Source organism: Toxotes jaculatrix, chromosome 10 (assembly GCF_017976425.1).
Source record: "Toxotes jaculatrix isolate fToxJac2 chromosome 10, fToxJac2.pri, whole genome shotgun sequence".
Classification (NCBI taxonomy): domain Eukaryota; kingdom Metazoa; phylum Chordata; class Actinopteri; family Toxotidae; genus Toxotes; species Toxotes jaculatrix.
This window is the reverse complement of record NC_054403.1, coordinates 8,887,896-8,905,751: the sequence shown is the minus strand read 5'-3', so window position 1 is coordinate 8,905,751 and position 17,856 is coordinate 8,887,896. Positions and strand designations below refer to the sequence as shown.

The 17,856-nt window shown below is 42.0% G+C and overlaps 1 protein-coding gene across 5 annotated transcripts in view; it reads right to left on the bottom strand.

Annotated features, from left to right (window-relative positions):
- Window positions 1–267: 267 nt before the first annotated feature.
- Window positions 268–17,856, bottom strand: part of LOC121188026 (spermatogenesis-associated protein 13-like) — a 38,022-nt gene continuing 20,433 nt past the window's right edge. For 3 of the 5 annotated variants that reach the window (XM_041047511.1, XM_041047512.1, XM_041047516.1), the window contains 10 exons: window positions 14,146–14,325; window positions 13,371–13,460; window positions 12,077–12,277; window positions 9,598–9,777; window positions 8,964–9,196; window positions 7,769–7,898; window positions 7,089–7,220; window positions 5,054–5,297; window positions 4,638–4,706; window positions 268–2,507 (listed from right to left, as the gene is read on the bottom strand). In XM_041047511.1, the coding sequence (XP_040903445.1) occupies window positions 2,332–2,507; window positions 4,638–4,706; window positions 5,054–5,297; window positions 7,089–7,220; window positions 7,769–7,898; window positions 8,964–9,196; window positions 9,598–9,777; window positions 12,077–12,277; window positions 13,371–13,460; window positions 14,146–14,325 (1,635 nt within the window). In that variant the 3' untranslated portion in view covers window positions 268–2,331. Of the gene's footprint in view, window positions 2,508–4,614; window positions 4,707–5,053; window positions 5,298–7,088; window positions 7,221–7,768; window positions 7,899–8,963; window positions 9,197–9,597; window positions 9,778–12,076; window positions 12,278–13,370; window positions 13,461–14,145; window positions 14,326–17,856 lie in introns of all 5 variants that reach the window. The other 2 variants (XM_041047515.1, XM_041047513.1) reach the window with 2 other exon arrangements.

Here is a 17,856-nt window from a genome sequence, read left to right as displayed (position 1 = left end):
GAACGGGCCAGCAAGTGCGCATGATTATGTGTGTGTGTGTGTGTGTGTTTGCCTGCATGCTAGTGTCTGAATGTTGTTACTGGTGGTGGCGTGGAGTTGGGAGGTGGGTGGGGGAGTCGGTGGGGGGAGGATGGGGCTGGGCGTAGCACGGGACCTGAGGTTATCATAGCCTGGGAACCATATCTTTTTGCTGTGCCAGACGAGGGAATTATCTTCCAAAACAATCTCACTGGGAGCCATCTCTACAGACACCAGCAGCCAACTCACCCATTTCTCAACTTTCTTTACTGAAACAAAACATAAATTACACAACATACAAAGCAATTCTAAGGTCTTTTTTCCAATAGGTTATAAGGCCTGTAAGAAGGCAAACAAATGACATAGAACGATATATAACTCTTTCATATCACGCTGTAGTGAATAGTGAAGATATATAATGATATATCACATTGCACAACTTGTCATACTGTATATGTACTGTCCATCAGGTGATATAATTCAACACAAAATGTACTTCTGTATCTGAGGTCAAAATATGATCACAAACCATGGACAGATGTTTCACTTACATTCCAACTGTAGAAAAGAATACGCCTTCATGATGTGTGTGAACTGGTAGTTTCTCCTCCGCTGATATTCTCTGTTCTAACACCTCAGCTGAAGGGCTCTATGGCAGGATCTGTCTCACAGCAGCTTCAGGGTGAGGGGCGGGAGGGGGGCTTTGTTGATTAAACAAATCAATCTGATCAGGCCACAGTCCTTTGTAAATCACTTAACAGTGCCGGACCTAACTGCCAGAACATGGATCAGATCTGGAAAACAAAGTGACGGGGGAGGAGTGCCAAGATTTGAAGCTGCAGTCTTTAGAGATGCATGAATCCGTCGGAGGACACCTGCATGCTACAGATTAAATTCACCTTTCCGCCTCCCTACTGTATTTTGGCTCACACTCCTGCAGTGTACTTTTTTTCAGCCAACTGATATGGCCTTCCTGTTCATTTATAATTTCTGCCACTTTCCTGACCATTTCCCCTTGTGCTGGTTAGGGCACGTTCTAATTTCTCACACGGTGGCAACGCTCTTACCCAAATGAGAGAAAAAGTGCCCCTCACACTGATTATGTGCTGTGCTTTTTACAGTGTGAGCAATACAAAATCATTAAGTGAGCTGAAGAAGTCTTTTTTTTTTTCTTTTTTTGTTCCAGCTGACATGAAAAAGAGACATTATTTTAGACCTTGGCCAATGCATCAACTTCACTTTTAGCTCTCAGTGGATTTCTGGAGGTAGGCTGTGCTCTTTCCAAAACACCCAGTGAGCTGCCAGCACAGTGCTACAGGGGTGGTCTCTGGGGAGAGTGGGGGAGGGGCTCTGACACAAGGCAGGTGGACCGTAACCTGCCTATCTCCTGCTCCCAGCTGTTTCATCTGAGCGGCAAGCTCTCCGTCAAATGCAACCCACAGCCCCTCGGCGTGATCGGATATGAATACCCTGTCAAAAGTGATTGGTGAAAGGATGTAAATATTCTATTGATGTTCTGACTATTGATTTGTTCCCTGACCCGTCACGTCATAGCCAGTGGCAGGTTTCCAAAAGAATGAAGCTCTTCCTCTGAGAGCCACTGACTCACTGAGGCTGAGCAGGTGGGTAGAGAGAGATAGAGAGAAGGGATGCAGAGAGGGAGGGAAACGCTGTGAACGTCAGAGTTGGTGAAGGGAAGGCTACTAGAGATGGCCTGACCAGTCTGTGATCAGTGGCGGGATGGAGCTAACTCAGAGGCAACACTGACAGTCGAGCTTCACGGGTTCCTTCGAGTGCCACAACCAGTAGCCAAGGCCAGTCGTTACTCAATCTCACATTCAGAAGAATGTAACAGGCAATCTCACACAGCAGCACAGCAAGATCTCAGCTTTTGGACACAATCAATACTATTAGTAAAGACCTGGCGTGGCCTTGTGTTTCTTTCCAGATGATGGATTAAAAATGAAATCATATAACAATCTCAATAACTCCAGGACATTCAGATGGTGTGAATATGCAGAATCCGAGGGAAGGAGTTCATGACAGTTGACTCAGCTGTAGAAGCATGATAACTAAGAACGTTACTAACATATATGAATTGTAAAGTTTCATTTTTTTCTCAATTTTTTTTTAAATCCAAGTCTTCAGTCCTCTTGCTGCTTCAAATCACACTCTATATTAACATTGGTCCTTAACTTCGAAGTCTCTTGTGTATGTGTGTTTTTTGTATTTTTCTTCATCATGGGACATGATCATCCAGTGTTTAGTGCTTCTAAGAAAAATAGCTGGTCCTTCAGAAGAGTCCGTGTATCTCTATTTCTTAAATGGAGCTAATCTACTAAAATTCTGCCAGAAAGGAGCCTGGCCTCTTTTGGATTGACTGAATTCAAAAACCTCTCCTTGTGCCATGTCCTCCGTTACTTCATACTGCCCCGCACTGAGGGGGTCCTGGGGGGGCGGGTATGAGGGGGGCGTGCACCTGTTTACACCTAGGGAGGCAGGTGCAAAAAGAGCAAGAAGGGTGGGGGGAAGGGGGTGTGAGGGGAAGGGGACAAGGAGGCAGTGCAGGGCACAAAGCAGAAGAGACAAAGGAGGGAGGTGGATAGTAAAGAGGAAACATTGTCAGTATTGTATTTGAAACAGCCACAACAACACAACATCAAGTCATGCTTCCACAGAAAACAGGCACAAAGACGTACAAAATGAGCCTTCGGTGTTTACATTCCTGCATATTAAACCTGAGATATGATACATTATGATCATATGATGACAGCTGAATTGGGAGAAACGTGGAATTCAGCTCTAGCAATGACACAAGGGAGACTAAAGATGCTATTCAATCAAACTCTGTAGCAGGCAAACAAGAGAACTAACAGATTACATCCAATACAATGATGAAACCAGGCATTTGGACAAGGGACACTGTTCTTCCATGTTTGTTGACAGCGCTTTTGTTTGAATAGCACCCTCGACACTTTAGAACACAAGAGTGGCGAAAATAGAGCCAACAGAAAGCTGTTAATATGCATTTAACTACAGTCTACAATGTCATTTAGCTACAGTCTACAAGCATCACAACTAGTGTAGCTAGTGTAATTAAAAATCAGATACAATCAATATTTGGAGATGAAATATTCAAAAGTTGCCATGGCATCTTAGAAGAAAACATGAAAAGATGAGAAACAGTGTCTTTTGTTAAGGATCTTTTTTTTTTTGGCCAAACACTGTTTTAGCAGTTAGAAGGGTTCGATGTATGTACATTAGTAGAACCGGTTTATTTTGGATAGTCAAGATAATGCTTGTAAACAGATTGGACAGTGACTGCATGCTCCAATGCCAACGTTAATCACAACACCTCCCAATGCTGCTTAGCAGTTGCCATGGCATCTTATTGTGCTAGCTCTAAGGAGAACTCTAATGCATATACCTTTATCATTTTCAAACCATGTCCATACAACATGGCCCTCTTTCTCAAGATGAAATCTATAAATGAATCTGAAATTCAAGAGAGTACTTCACCTTGTGCCAGCCATGTACACATACAGCACTTAGAAACACACAACATTTACTTCTGACAGACATCTACAGGGATCCTAACGTCAGAGAGAACATTCCAGCAGTGGTCATTGGTTAATTAATACCTTAATGGATGGTCATGCTTATTGTGAAACTGGTAATAGCAAGAACATCAGTAATGGCAAATGTACAAACATCTAGCCTAGCACTAAAATGGCTAAATCTTAAAGGATGATACCAGCAGTTTGGACATGTGAGTCCTCTGTCTTTGATGCTTTGTCAGGATTTAACATCTTGAATAACTCGTTTGACATGTTTTTCTGTTACTGAGAAAGCTGGTAACTGTTGGGGTAAATTTTGCAGGATTAGCATTTGAAAATATGTTACATTAAGGAAGAACATGTTAAATAAAAAAGAAAAATAAGGCAAAATAACCCAAATAAACCCATATTTTTCTCCTGACTTCAAGGAGTTGTGTCAATCCATTGTGCTAAACTAAACAATGCAAGGTAAAGGCTCCTTGTTGTATAATTTAGGAGCCGTATATACCACAGCTGTACACCTCAGAAGTCAGTATAACCTTAAAAGATGGAAGGAAATTCTGTATGTTAATGGAACTGATACACACCAACAACCACTCTAACTCAGAAAAAGAAAAAAAAATGCAAACAGTTGTCTGAGGTATTAAATCATTTCAAGACAAGCGTGACACAAAACCCACATGTCATGAACACTGGTATCGCCCTTTAAACTCAATAATTCATGCAAACAGCCCTCTGTCTTTTCATTGATGCTTAACAGCTGCTTTACAACTAATATCAAGTCATCCTCATATATGGGCTGACAGACATTTAACTCAAAGGAAAAATATTGAAAGTAATATACTGTAGTGAGACGACATGAATTCACTTGACTTTTCTAGCTCACTTAGCACACGGCTAGTCGATCCATTCATAAACAAAGTATGCGTGTTTAAAAAAAGTGTAGAAAGTAAAAAAAAAAAGAGAGCAGGTTAAGGGAAGAGTAAACAGCGATGAGAAGACAGAGCACACCAGCAAAGAAAAAAAAAAGGGAAATCACCTGATATCTTCTTGTTGCCTCACCTTTCTGTTTGGTCACCTTTCTCACTGTCATGGCCGCCTGCCGCTTCTGGTACTCAGAGATCTCAAAACCTGAACAATCATAACATCGTATGTTGGACACATGTTCCACACAGGGCTTGTAGATCATGTAAAAAAAAAAGCTGCAATAAGTTTGAAGAAGTTGCAAAGGTTGAGCATCTGAGGCTTTGTTTAGGTTTAGCTTTTCAAAATAAAGTCACATTACATTTTGACCATGACCCAGCCAATCAAAGCTAAGGCCTGAGTGTTACATTCACTTTGTGTACACTAAACAGGAAGCACAGTGTTTTGTTTTCTAAAAAAAGAAAGTCACGTTGTGCTGTGCTGCAGGAAATACAACATGTAACTGAAGCTCTAGTGCTCATTGTGAATGAAAAGCAGAGAAGTGCGTGACTAACCGATTTTCTCATCCTCCTGCACCATCTTCCTCTCCTCGTGGAAGGCCCTGAGCCAGCGGATCTTCTCCTCTGGCTTCTTGGCCAGGAAGATGTGGATCTCCTCGCTGTCTTTGTTGCACAATTTGAAGGCGTTCTTCACACTCACGTTGAAGTCATCGTCGCGCCCGTCTATGGCGTCCCGCACCTCGTAGCGATCCATGTCAATGCGGCCCTTATAGTACAGGATGTCCCGGCGTATCAGATCCTGGGTTTAAAAGGAGAAGGAAGATGTCTATTAATTGTGTGTGCGTGCGTGTGTGTGCTGAACCTTAGAGGTGTCAACAAGCATATTTCCCTTGGTATCCTGAGAACCTGTCTTATGCAACCTTTTCCATCTGCTGCCCAAATATACAAACACCTTCCACACACATTGCAGAATGTCAGATTTCTCAGTAAATCTGCTCCTCACTAGACATCACAGAAAACGAAAAGGTAAGAAATACTATGTTAACAGTGGCTTTTACACAAACTCATACAAATCTAATGCACTACAACTCTGCAATAAAATGCAATAAATAACAATGTTGTGAAGTTTATAATGTTCAGTCTTTGCTGACAGTCTGTGACACACTTTCTTAATATCATTTTTGATTGTAGAACCACTGTAGCCTCATAAACAATTATGAATATTTGATTTATATTTCTTTGAACTGCACCAGCACAGAAGCTGCAACTAACGATTATTTTCATCAACAATTTATCCGCTGATTATTAATGGATTAATTGTTTGGTCTATAAATTGTCAGAGTAAGGTGGGGATAACGCACCTCGCACATGCTGTTTTTGGTCTGACCGACAATCCAAAACCCCAAAATATTCAGCTTACTGTCACGTAAAACAAAGAAAAGCAGCGGCAAGCTGGAACCACAGAGCATTTAAGCATGAAAAATGACTTAAATCTATTAATCAATAAAAAAAATAGTTGACAAGCAAATTTCTGCCAATCAGACTAATCAAATAATTGACTGACTGTTTTTTCTCTACACCAGTGTATCAACCACAGATAACCTTAGCTGATGTAATCTGCAGGAATAAGGCTGCCACATGAAACAATCCTCATCGACACCATCGCCTCAGGACCAAACATCCAGCCACACTATAAGGTCAAGAAAGGCAAAATAAAAAACAGGAACAGGGATCTTTTAATAAGCATGCAAATCTGCATTTGTGTGCTGATAAGGAGAAGATGAGAGGAAAAGATGGAAGACTATATGCAACACACCCTGAGGGCTGCCATTACACATGTTGTACTGAGGATGCTGAAGCAGGAAGTGTAGAACAAAGACTAGAATTTATAATTTAGTGTGTCTGGGAGCTGATTTTATTTAGCGGACCAGAACAGCTAACACATGTGTGATCCGCAGACATACTTTTAGTTTATTTTTGGTGCCAGAGAAGTTCAAATGTGATAGCAGGGGGGACAATGAAGGGTGAGGGAAAGAGAGAGAAACAGAAAGACAGTATATATCTCTATGTCTTATTTTCTTTTTCTGTACGTGTAACAGTGAAATCATTGTTCCTCCGTGTGTACACGTGTGCATGTGTGTGATGATGCAGTTACTCAGCCTCTGTGTTATTTTGTGTGTAAGTGTCAGTCTGCATTTGCGTCTGTGTCTCTGTGTGCATGCATTGCTGAGTCCAGCCGAGCGTGAACATCCGTCTGACAGGAGCGCACAGCCTTGGTGCATTAGAGCCCAAACTACCACAGCTCCATTTTGTGAAAGGTGCTGAGGATTTGAACGCATCTTCACTGAGGGCTGGTCTGTCTCATTCGGCATTATGTAATCTTTTTTTTTTTTTTTTTTGCAGCTCTCGAGTAAGGTTGAAGAAGTCACATTGTCTTCAAGCATCTCCGTCACCAACCATGTGATGCACAACTTTCAAGAAAACAGGCTGAGGGTAAGTTTTAGCTTATCAGCTTGTTTTCAGCCGACAAAGTCTTCAAATTAAAGGCAGAAAGTGAACAAAGGGAGAGAGAGAGAGAGACAGTGCCTACCTTCTTACAGAGGACCAGCTGGTGATCAAAGAGGAAGAAGACTCGCTGCTGGCTGCGTCCATACGGCTGATAGATCCATGACAACTCCCCAGTGTAGATGAGCTCTGAGCTCCTGTCCAAGATATCATCCCCCTAGACACACACATACACACACAAACACAGACACACAGTTAATAAATGAAAAGAACACTCTTGGTACCGCAAAGATCAGTCTACTCATCATAGCTTGAACATTTTTAGAAACATTTTTAACATTTTTTAAAAAATCAAAAGCATTTCAAGCATAAACAAACATTTTCCCAAAGCAGACTTGAGGTTGTGTAAAACTGTCAAATTTAGTGATAGCGGTATTGAATAAAACGTCTGCTCTCTCATCTCTGAGTTTGAAGGCCTGACAGTCAAGGAAAAATTCAAATTCGTTTGTTTAAAAGACAAAATAGTAAGGAATTCACAAAAGCATTTTAAAAGCATATACAAACACGAAGTTTATTGTTGTTGCAAAGGTAACTACTGTAAGCTACTAGGCAGAACTGTCTTGGTTTAGTGATATATGAAGTTAAATCTAAGTTCTTCCATCCAGATCTCTGACTAAAACAGACCAGACCAGCTTTAGCCAGTAAGGCAACACTGGTGGATATCAGATGCTTTGTAATTACACCACAGTCAGCAGAAGCACACACCTCCCAGTCCAGAACAGAGGCTTGCCACTGGGCGATCTTGTCGATGTTCTCCAGCCTCCTCTTCCTTTCGTTGATCTGCTGAGTGACGTTCCGCATTACTGCCAGGGCCGCGGCCACATATCGATAGTCACTATGGACATAGTGTGCACATAATTACTCCTGGGTGTTATAGCTCTTGGAGAATGGCTACTGTACTCTTACAAAAAAAAAAGACTTGCAGTGTTGCAGTAGTGAATGATACAGCGTAGCCTATTAAAGACAGGGGTTATAAACTAAAAGCTACAGCAGTAGCACAGTCAAAATAACACACCGCTATTTAATTCCAATCAGCCATTTTCTCCATCCACAGTTAACTCCGACTGCGTCTTTGCTAACTGAGCTGGATTTATCCCTCTGGCTTAGATGTGCTATGGATCCAATCCTCACTTTGGAAGATAATGCGTGTGTGTGTGTGACAGTGCTGTGTGTGTGACAGAGAGCAGGCCTATATTTGGCAGATTCTGCACAGCTCCTAACAGTCAAACACTGTGATCTGGCAGGCCTCGCTGGCAGAGCTGGCACCTATCCCTCTCTGGCTGAGAATGCGTGGTTTGTGAATGACCTGGAGCTGGCTGAGACACGCTGAATCACTTACACCGTGTTTCTGTGGGTTCGCACGCATGAGTTTGCACATCTGGATGCTCACATATGCGTCCGTTCATGAAAGATCACCCGCAAATGTTTAGATTGTGTATTGGTCCTCTGTGCTGTGCATGCACTGTGTGGAAAGTTGATGCTCGTACTTGTGCCAGCAAAAGCCCAAATTCATATTTAATCTGCACTCTATTTATATACAGAATTCTATGCAATGATCCCATGGCCATACATTGATATGAAAATTACTTGACTCACTTATGAAGTGCAGTACTGTTGCAGACACTTTTCAAAACAATTCCTTTATGAAATGTTTTCCTCTACAACATTAACAGAAAGCTGGTAAAACTGTGCAAAACAACATTTGTTTCAGTTCATGCATGGATAATCACCGCTTCAGCAGAACAAACCCAACACCTGCAACAGCTGCATCGCAACACAATGCATCTGGAACACAACGATGCATCAGTAACAATTTCTTTTAAGAAACAAATGAACTGCCATCAAACAGCAACGCACCCAGCAGATTAAATGCGATCACCGTGGCCACCGTGTACAGTACCTGTGCTCCTGTGCGGTGTATTTGAGAAGCTCGGCCAACTGGAGTGGATATTTGCAGATTTTCTGGACAGGGGTGAGCAAGAAGCCATCTATGGCAATGTCAATCATTTGCTGGAGGAGGCGACAGGCCTCGAAGAAGTGCTGGTACCTGCCATCCCTCATCAGTTTGCTCAGCTCCATACAGGCATCCAAGTGGTTGTTACAGTATTCTGAATAGATCCAAAACCCATCTTGCTGTAGAGTAAAGGAGTACAGAGGTACATGATCAGAGAGGAAAATAAGTTGTGAATCCTCTTTTCAATAAAACCTGCTGAGGAGAAGCCAATGTGTACAGAAGAACGGCTATGGTTGCTAAATTTTTTATTAGAGCTGTTTTCTCAAGATCATGACTTAATTATCTCGTTATCTTGAGATAAACTGTTTGCTGGTGACTTAATTATCTCCACAACGTAACTGTTATCTAAAGATAACGAGATAATTAAGTTCTGATCTTGAGATAACAGGCCGAACACAATTATTAGCAATTATGGCTGCTCTCAGCTGGACAGTGTGGACAAGTCTGTTCATTTTTCATCCTGATTTTTATCTGAGCGCTAAGAAAGGAAAACGCTCACAACAACACTGTTTGAACTCACATGTTCTAAAAAGCATGGTCCAATTTCAGAGAGGTGCGGTTCCTCTGTGTTGTACTGTTTCTCCAAGTCTCTAACAAAGCCCATCTGGAAGCGGTAAATGTCTTCGATGTTCCCAAAGATGACCTTCAGCTGGTCATCGTTGAACATGTCCACACGCTTCCTGCACTGGCGCAGGTAACCCTGCAACAATATGGGTTACAACTACTGTGAGGTTTTTAAAGATGATGCAGTTTAAGTGCCTGGTCCAATACTGCGATATGGCTGCAAGGATATGAGTCAGAAAATGCCACAGAAACATGCAATCTACACTTCAGCTTGTTTCATCTCACCACTCTCATTCCCATTTTTGTTTATTCTTTATAATAAATGTTAACTCATTTTTTAAATATAATTCATTTGAGTTAAAATGAACTATGACTCTAAAAACAACTTTGTGTAGGCTGAACTATCGTCCCAAGTTGTCACTCCAATTCTTGTAGTTAATTAAATGCCGTCAAGCTTTGGCCCTGACGTTTTGGAAAGGATCTGTTGTAAGACGTAGGTTTTTGCTATTTCACACTTCACCACCCAGAATTCTCTCTGTTGTCTTTGTGAAATACTCACCTTGAGCCTCTTTGTTTTGTGTCTTGAAGCTGAACTCAATCCAAATAATTTGAATTAAAGCAGTGATTGAATGAGAAATGTTGTGTGTGTATGTGTTTTCAAAATAATTAACAGTACAAATGACTGTGTGTGTATATTTGTACATTAAGTTATGAAGCATATTACTATCGAGCACAGCTCTGTTCCATGAACAGATTTTCCATTAAGAATCACTTCAGTAGCATTTTGACTTCATATGCACAGGGATTCCCATGCAAATTTCTCCTCCAATTAACTTTCCTAAACTCTTAAATCCTTTACTTTTACCTATGTGGTTATAAATTTCCCCTTTGACTGGCTTGTTCTTATCTAAAGTATTTCCAAGCGCAGATATCAGTCAACTCTACAACTGCACACTTCTTGTCTGTGCATTTTTATGACAAGGTGGAAAATGCATGGTTTTCCTACAGAGAAGAATATTGGAGGTGGGAAGGTGAAATTGACCCTTCAGTGCAAGTATTTCAAATTATTACGCTTCACCTAGAACACAGACAAAAGGTACACAGAGGATTAAGGAAAGATGATTAGACAAGCAAAAATTTGCAGAGAGTCGAAGTGATGCAAAAGCATTTTGCTCTGTATTCTGATATGACTGCAACTGCTGTGCTGTGAAAAGGCTGCGCCGGTGACAAATGGGATTTTAGAAACAACTGCTTCACATGAAAAATAGAATTATTTCATCTCAATTTAAATAACTTGTATTCTGATATTTTCACATTATCAGAAGGAAGACCAACTAGGCAGTGGACTACTGTTCTTAACAGTATGGTATATTGTTAATGCTGTCAGTAGAACAAACAGTTAGGTCTATAACTGTATGTAATATAGTGTTTGATAATGACCATGGCCTGCTCGATATCAATAATAAACCTGTCGGTCATGACTGCAAACCTTATTGTCTATTCATCAGTTTACAACAGTCATTTATCTACTATTCCCAAAACTACTTGTTCCTGCTGAACCAATTATCACAGGGCACTGCTTCCTCTTGAAATTAATTTCATATAGGCTTATGTATATTATATACATACATTAAATGCTTTTGTGGGTATAAGGTCAATGTAGTCACCTCATTCTATTTCAAACAGGCGACCGAGAACCAGTGACTCTTAACTTTGGGATACTCATGAAGATTAAAGTGTTTTTTGTGTTAGATTAAAGTGTTTATGGAATAAATACTTTATCTGTATGGTGCATGCAGACATGTATGATATGTTTTACATGGCACTGTGTTAGACTCTGGTCTAACAGTGGTCTAAACTAAGCCCATATACATATTAGGTCAGAGAAATTAACAACTGGTGAAAATTCTACATTTAAAAATTAAATGCATTAGCTGATTCTAAATGTCTGGATTTTAGAGTTAAATTTGGGTGGGTCGTGTTTTGAGTCCTTATGAAGGGCTTGCTAAGCTGAAATGTAAGAAATGGCAAGGCTTTTGTTTAATTTTATTAGGTGTGAATTCTAGTTTGTCACTTTGGCATGATTCATAATATAATGACAAATTTAATCTGGACTCAATCGCTCAAAGTGTGGCTGCTGCCACTACTACTGTGTACAACTGGCATATTGTGTTTTCATATTTAAGAAAAAGATCATTATTTTTGGACTGATTCGGAATGAAAAGAAAAAAATATGTCTGGAATGAAAGTGTGAATGTGGGAGTGTTAAGAATTCATACTTAGACCCTTGTGTAGTATTGAAATGCTGCTTCCTTTCTCATGTTTCATTTCCTTTCCGTTTACGTTTCCTACTGTACCTTGGTATTAAAGCATGGCCTGGAACAGCAGTATGTGTGCATGCGTGTGCTGGTGGATGTGAGCATGTGTTGTAGTACCTCACAGATGTCCTTGAGGTGTTTGATGTAGTGTCTCTCTGTGCTCATGATCTCATTGATGACGTTAGCTCTCATCTGGTCTCGGTTCTGGAGGGGCGAGCCCAGACACAGGCAGTCATTGGTTGGGTCCAGGTGCCCATTCTGAACCTCGCTGGTCCCCTCAGCTGGCTCTCCTCCCCCGTCCTCCTGGTTCACCCACAGCTGGGGACAAATACATTCATACACACACACACACTTGAATATGAAATGTGCAGAGTTAAGTAAGAAGTGTTTAAATCTGATGAAAAAAGTATTAGTAAAAAGATGTATTTAGGTATTCAGATCACAAAATCTTTCCCATAAAACTTGTACCACTCAATCTTTATGAGCATGAATGCACATATCTCACAAACACAAACACACACACACACACACACAGACACACACACGGCCACCCACTTCACACACACACACAGATTAATTTAGAAGATCTCTGGTAGTTTGGACAGTGAGTAAGACTCTTGGTCCTGCATGTCACAAAAGTGCAGGACAAACTGCCAAAGACTCCAGAGTTTAAAATAAGCCTCTTTCTCAGACTGGTGCCCAGAGGGTATTTAATATGTTCAACTTTGGCCCTCTGTGTGACTCAAAAAGATATCCCCTCTGCACATATGCATGCATATACACACTCACGCAACCTCACGGCTTCTTCACACAAGCATGCGCTCACTCAACACTCTCACCAACACACACACACACACATACATAGTGTATTCCACTCTCACTCATAGAAAGGGCCAAGTGAGCGTGGTTTCAGATGCCCGGCAGCCAACACCTGATGACACACAGTTTGCCAAGAGAACATCAAAGAACCGACGGGTAGAATGCCAAACACAAGATGAGAAATGCAGCGCCACAGACAAGCAGAGTGACGGGTGGTAGAGCACTGACTGCAGACGAGAACTAGTAGCGCAGCTTTAAGACTGAGAAATAGTCAGAGTCAATAGTAAATAGAGTGCTGAAGAAAATGATCCATATTTGAAATGGAAGTAACCATGAATGTTGAATCCAAAATCCACCTAATTCTATGTGAATGCATTTCTTGAATTTGAGTATAGGACATTAAGAAGACATTTAGCGTTATCTTTACTTTTGACTCATCAGTTCTGCCTCTCTATCGACCCCGTTGAGGATGATGTGATAACGTCATGGGAACGTTAATGTTTGGTAATGTTGAGGGTACGTTGCGTGGACAGACTGGAGCGGGCGGGTGGGCGGGCAGGCTGGATGGGTAGATGAAGCTGGGAAAACGCACCTTTGACGTGGTGTTTTGGAACCGTGGAGTTGCTATGGGGTTGATATAGAAAACCTGTTTTGTTTGGGGCTGAGGAGGGTGGGGTTCCACCTTGGAAAGAGAGAATGACAGAACAAAAAGATACTTTTTGGTTGACAGTCAGTCAGCCTGTCTGCCCTGCCCTCTCAGGAGTGAATATGGAAGGGTGGACAAGTGGGAATGGCCATGAGGAGTGTCTGGGGAGGGGGTGGGGTATCTGCTGTGGAAGCCTCCACCTACAACAAGGATGCTAATTCTTCCTTCAATAAGTTAAGTAAAGGACGTGTGGAATAACTTATAGCAGCTGGATCAGTCCTCTGTGTTAGTGCAGTGTTGGGTTTAGTTGAGGTCATATATGGGCGATATTATATAATCACAATGTAAAGTGAACACGTTGTAAATTTAAGTAGATTTCAAGGATAGGAACTGAAGATGATGCCAAACTAAAAGAAAAAAAAGAAAAGGGGCTCATCAGCATCTTTATTTCCCGATAAAGGCTCTTAGCTAGCTGTTCTCTGATCTCTTGAGTGTTATGTATTATTAAAATAAAGCATTATTCAACTGTGTGCGTCTGCGTGTGGAGCAAGCATTTCAGTGTGTATGTTTGTTTATATGACAAGATACTTGTGCACGTACACCTTCCAGTAAGTGTATTTATCAGCTCTTGTGCATATGTTCATGTGCCTCCTTTTCTGTATGTGTGTAGGTGTGTGTTGTGTCTATGGTGGCAGGCCAGCCATGGCTGCAGCTAACTCACCCGTACAAAGCTGGCAGGGAACCATCCCTCCTCCTCATCAATCTGGCCCCACCACCAGTCCTTGTTGGAGGCGTCCAGCACCTTGATGACGTCACCGGCCTTAAACGCCAACTCCCGGTCCGCCATGGTCACATGGTCCCATACCGCCTCAGCATTGACGATTGAGCCTCCACTTATCAACTGGAGAAATCGGAGGGAGAGACATGTAACATCTTATGTTTTATTCACGTTACATGAAATCACTGCTGTGGAAACACCACTACAACGGCATAAACATCACTGTAGACACTGACCAATAAAAATGGACCCACGTGATATAAAACAGCATATAAATCAAATCTGAAACTGATTGTGATACAGTACTCAGCCTCATTTTGGCCTCGATTTGTGTGACTCCTTGTTGTTAAACCCACTCAGATTACTAATGGATGCAAATACACACCCTCAAAGCCAGGGCCCACTGGCAGCTTAGGGATTGCAAATATAACAACACAATAGCTAACACAGACCACAGTACAACACAACAAAATACGGCAACACAAAAAAGGCAGAGCCATTAGTGGAGAAACAACACAGCGTTCAGAAGCACAGCACCAGTCTCCACACAGGGATGGTAATTGGCCCATTATGACATTAGAATAATTACATGTGTTAATGTAATATAAATGCTGAGGAGCAAACAAATGTGAAGGGATAATCTCCCTTCCTTCATGCTGTCACCAGGGCTTGTTATTTTATCTGCAGCACAGTCTTTGACAAAACATGGAAGGATGACTCATCATATCTTTTCTATTGATTTTAACATCATGAATAAATAATGTGGACATTATGCGACACAAATTTTTTAATGAAGTGAAACTGTGTGCATGCAACACGAGTGGAGTATTACTTTATGCGCATGCACCGGCTATAGTATGTAAAGGCACGAAAGCCTGTCAGGTGATCAGTATTCTTTAGGGGATTTGGAGAGGCTAAAGGTTGTTCTCATTAAAGGACAAGAGACAGGGGACGATGTTTCTGAGAAGGACCTGAGTCTGACATCATCCACCTACCAAACAGCACCACTATCCATCACACTGAGGACTTAGCTTTGTTGCCTTGAGACTTGCATACACACACATGGGTACGCTCACACGTGCAGCCACACTTGCATGCATTAAACCTGTGTATGCATCTGTGGCACAGCTCCAACTGTTTGTTCCAATTGTTCTCTCCAAAGTAGTGTTCATCAGCATTCTCCCGTCCACAGCTAACCATGCATCCAGTCCCTGGGGCTCTGGGCAGAGCACCCAGCGCTAACCAAGCCTGACAGGAGCTGCTTAGGCTCTAGGTAAGGAGTTATCAAAGGCCTGGAGACAGGTTTGTCACATGGATGGACATAAAATTAGTTCTGTATTTGTATTGAGGCTTCTGCATATTAATACTGAGCTAGTGTTATTGTTTTCTTAAATGGAGCTAGTGGCGTTTTCCCTCAGTCAGTTCAGATTGCTTTGCCTGTTATAAAATGAAATCCCTAGATGAGAAAAACCTTTTAAAATGCACCTCATCACTCCAGCACAAAAAAAATGCTATTCTACCTTCCTGCTGATGCAGTGTATTTGTAAGAACGTTCATGAGAAACTGCAGATTGTGCGTGTGTTTGTTTGTATTCATCCGAACCCCCCAAGAGGATCTAAGCTCTCAGACTCAGCATCTACGTTGCCCCTTCAACCTGTAGACAAGCGTACCTCCCCGATGGCTTATTGAGACAGCTACAGGGGATATAAGCCAATCAGGGGAGAGGAGTGAACATAGGGAGGGACGTCCATGCCTGGAAGGGAAAGAACAGCCGTAGTCATGGCGACAGATGAGGATGCTTCACTGGTATTGACAAGATGATGGGATGAGGCAAGGACACTTCAGGATGCACCAGAATATTTCCAAAATTTTGGTGTGCGGTTGTCTGTGTGTGTGAGCAGACAGACTACTGACATGACAAGTCTATCACATTGCAGAATCTGCTAACATGATAATTTCCTTGTTGATGTAAAACATAATAATGCAGGCCTCTGCATGCAGGTTTTACATCAAAGATGTCTTTGAGTAGGTTGATTTAATCAGGTATCACATAGGGCTGGCAGCTGGGGTAACAATAGTTCCAGCCTATATCTCAAAGCTTGCCGCTACAGGAAGAGAGGAGGATTACCGCAGAAACATGTGTCACGCTGCCATGGAAACAGGACCAATGAATAGTGCTCAAAAAGATTAAAAAATCATTGTTGATTCAGGAAGAGGAATTTGATTTAAAACATTTATTACACAAATGGATGGTTTAAAAAAAAAACATGCTGGAATAACTAGTTGAAGCCAAATCAGTTCTGCTTGACCATCACCACCTGACATCAGGACCTCTGTCTGAAACAGCACCCATAGAACAAACAGATGAGCCCTGGCACTGAGGCGCCCCCCCCTCCCCAGCATCACTCCATTTTCAGCCACATTCACTCCAAGCACAATCTCTCCAGCCCCCATCAATCTGCTGTAATATGGGCAACAGACAGAAAGAGCAAGGCAGAGAGAGACAGAGATCCATTCACAGCCAATGTTCCTCCTTGGTTGGTCCTCTCCTTCCCCTCATCCCTCCATCCCCCTAATGAGATCTGCACTGCCCTCTCCAATACATTGCATCCTTTTTCCCTCTACATGTCTGAATAAATTAAAAGCATTACATAATCAATCTTCCCAATTCCTACTTTAGCACAGGCTCATACCTAGCTTGATCAAATGGCAATATAGTAAACACACAGACACAAACACACAGAGAAGTGTTGCCACAATACTCATTATTACCTGTATGTCTACCAGCTGTAATGACCTATGTCATCACTGTGGTTACACTGCAGTTACAACATCAAAGTTCAGAGTGTGAAACAGCCGTCTTTCAACCGCAAAACCTGTATTTGGGTCAATGCAAATGAACGCAGAGGAATCTGTCCCTGTACGTGGACATATATGACAATGCTTTATGGTTCACGTTCAAGCACAGACATGGAGACTGACAAGGAAATATGTAAGAGTAAAAAGCCGATTCACTGGCTTATATCATCTTTGCAGCACAACACATCAGCATTCACTGCACTGGCAGCTCCACTGCATTCCAACATCCTCCTCTATCTCTAGCCATAGAACAGCTGCACCAAAGCACCTACAGCATCCCTGAGCAAACACACACTCTCTCTCACACACACACACACACGCCTTTAGCCAGCCTTACCATGTTTGTGGCATGTAACTGTTCAGAGAGTGTATGCATGGAGAAGTCCGGTTCATACAATCATGATAATTAAATCCCTTTTGGAAGTGGTCGAGGTGATGGTCCTCCGTAAGAGCTGAGCCTGAGATGTCGAGTAACGAGGTGCTGTATTCCAGAAAGAGGCTTCTCTTTCCGACGCACTGAGTGAGTCTCGCGGTCCGTCCTCCCTGTGTCTGCCAACCCTGTTATGTAATACACTTATACCCTGAGTCTGGGAGCCAATCAAAGATGCTCTGCCTAAAACCGGTGAGAAATACACACACGTCCTCACACACACTGTTGTCTCGCTCGCACACACACCATCCGCACATTGACACTTCTGACTGCACAGCATTTAACAGAACTCTATTAGAAGGCACCTGCCCTGGAGGGAATACAAATGTGTGAACACCTGGGACGTGTGCAGGACTCAGATTCAA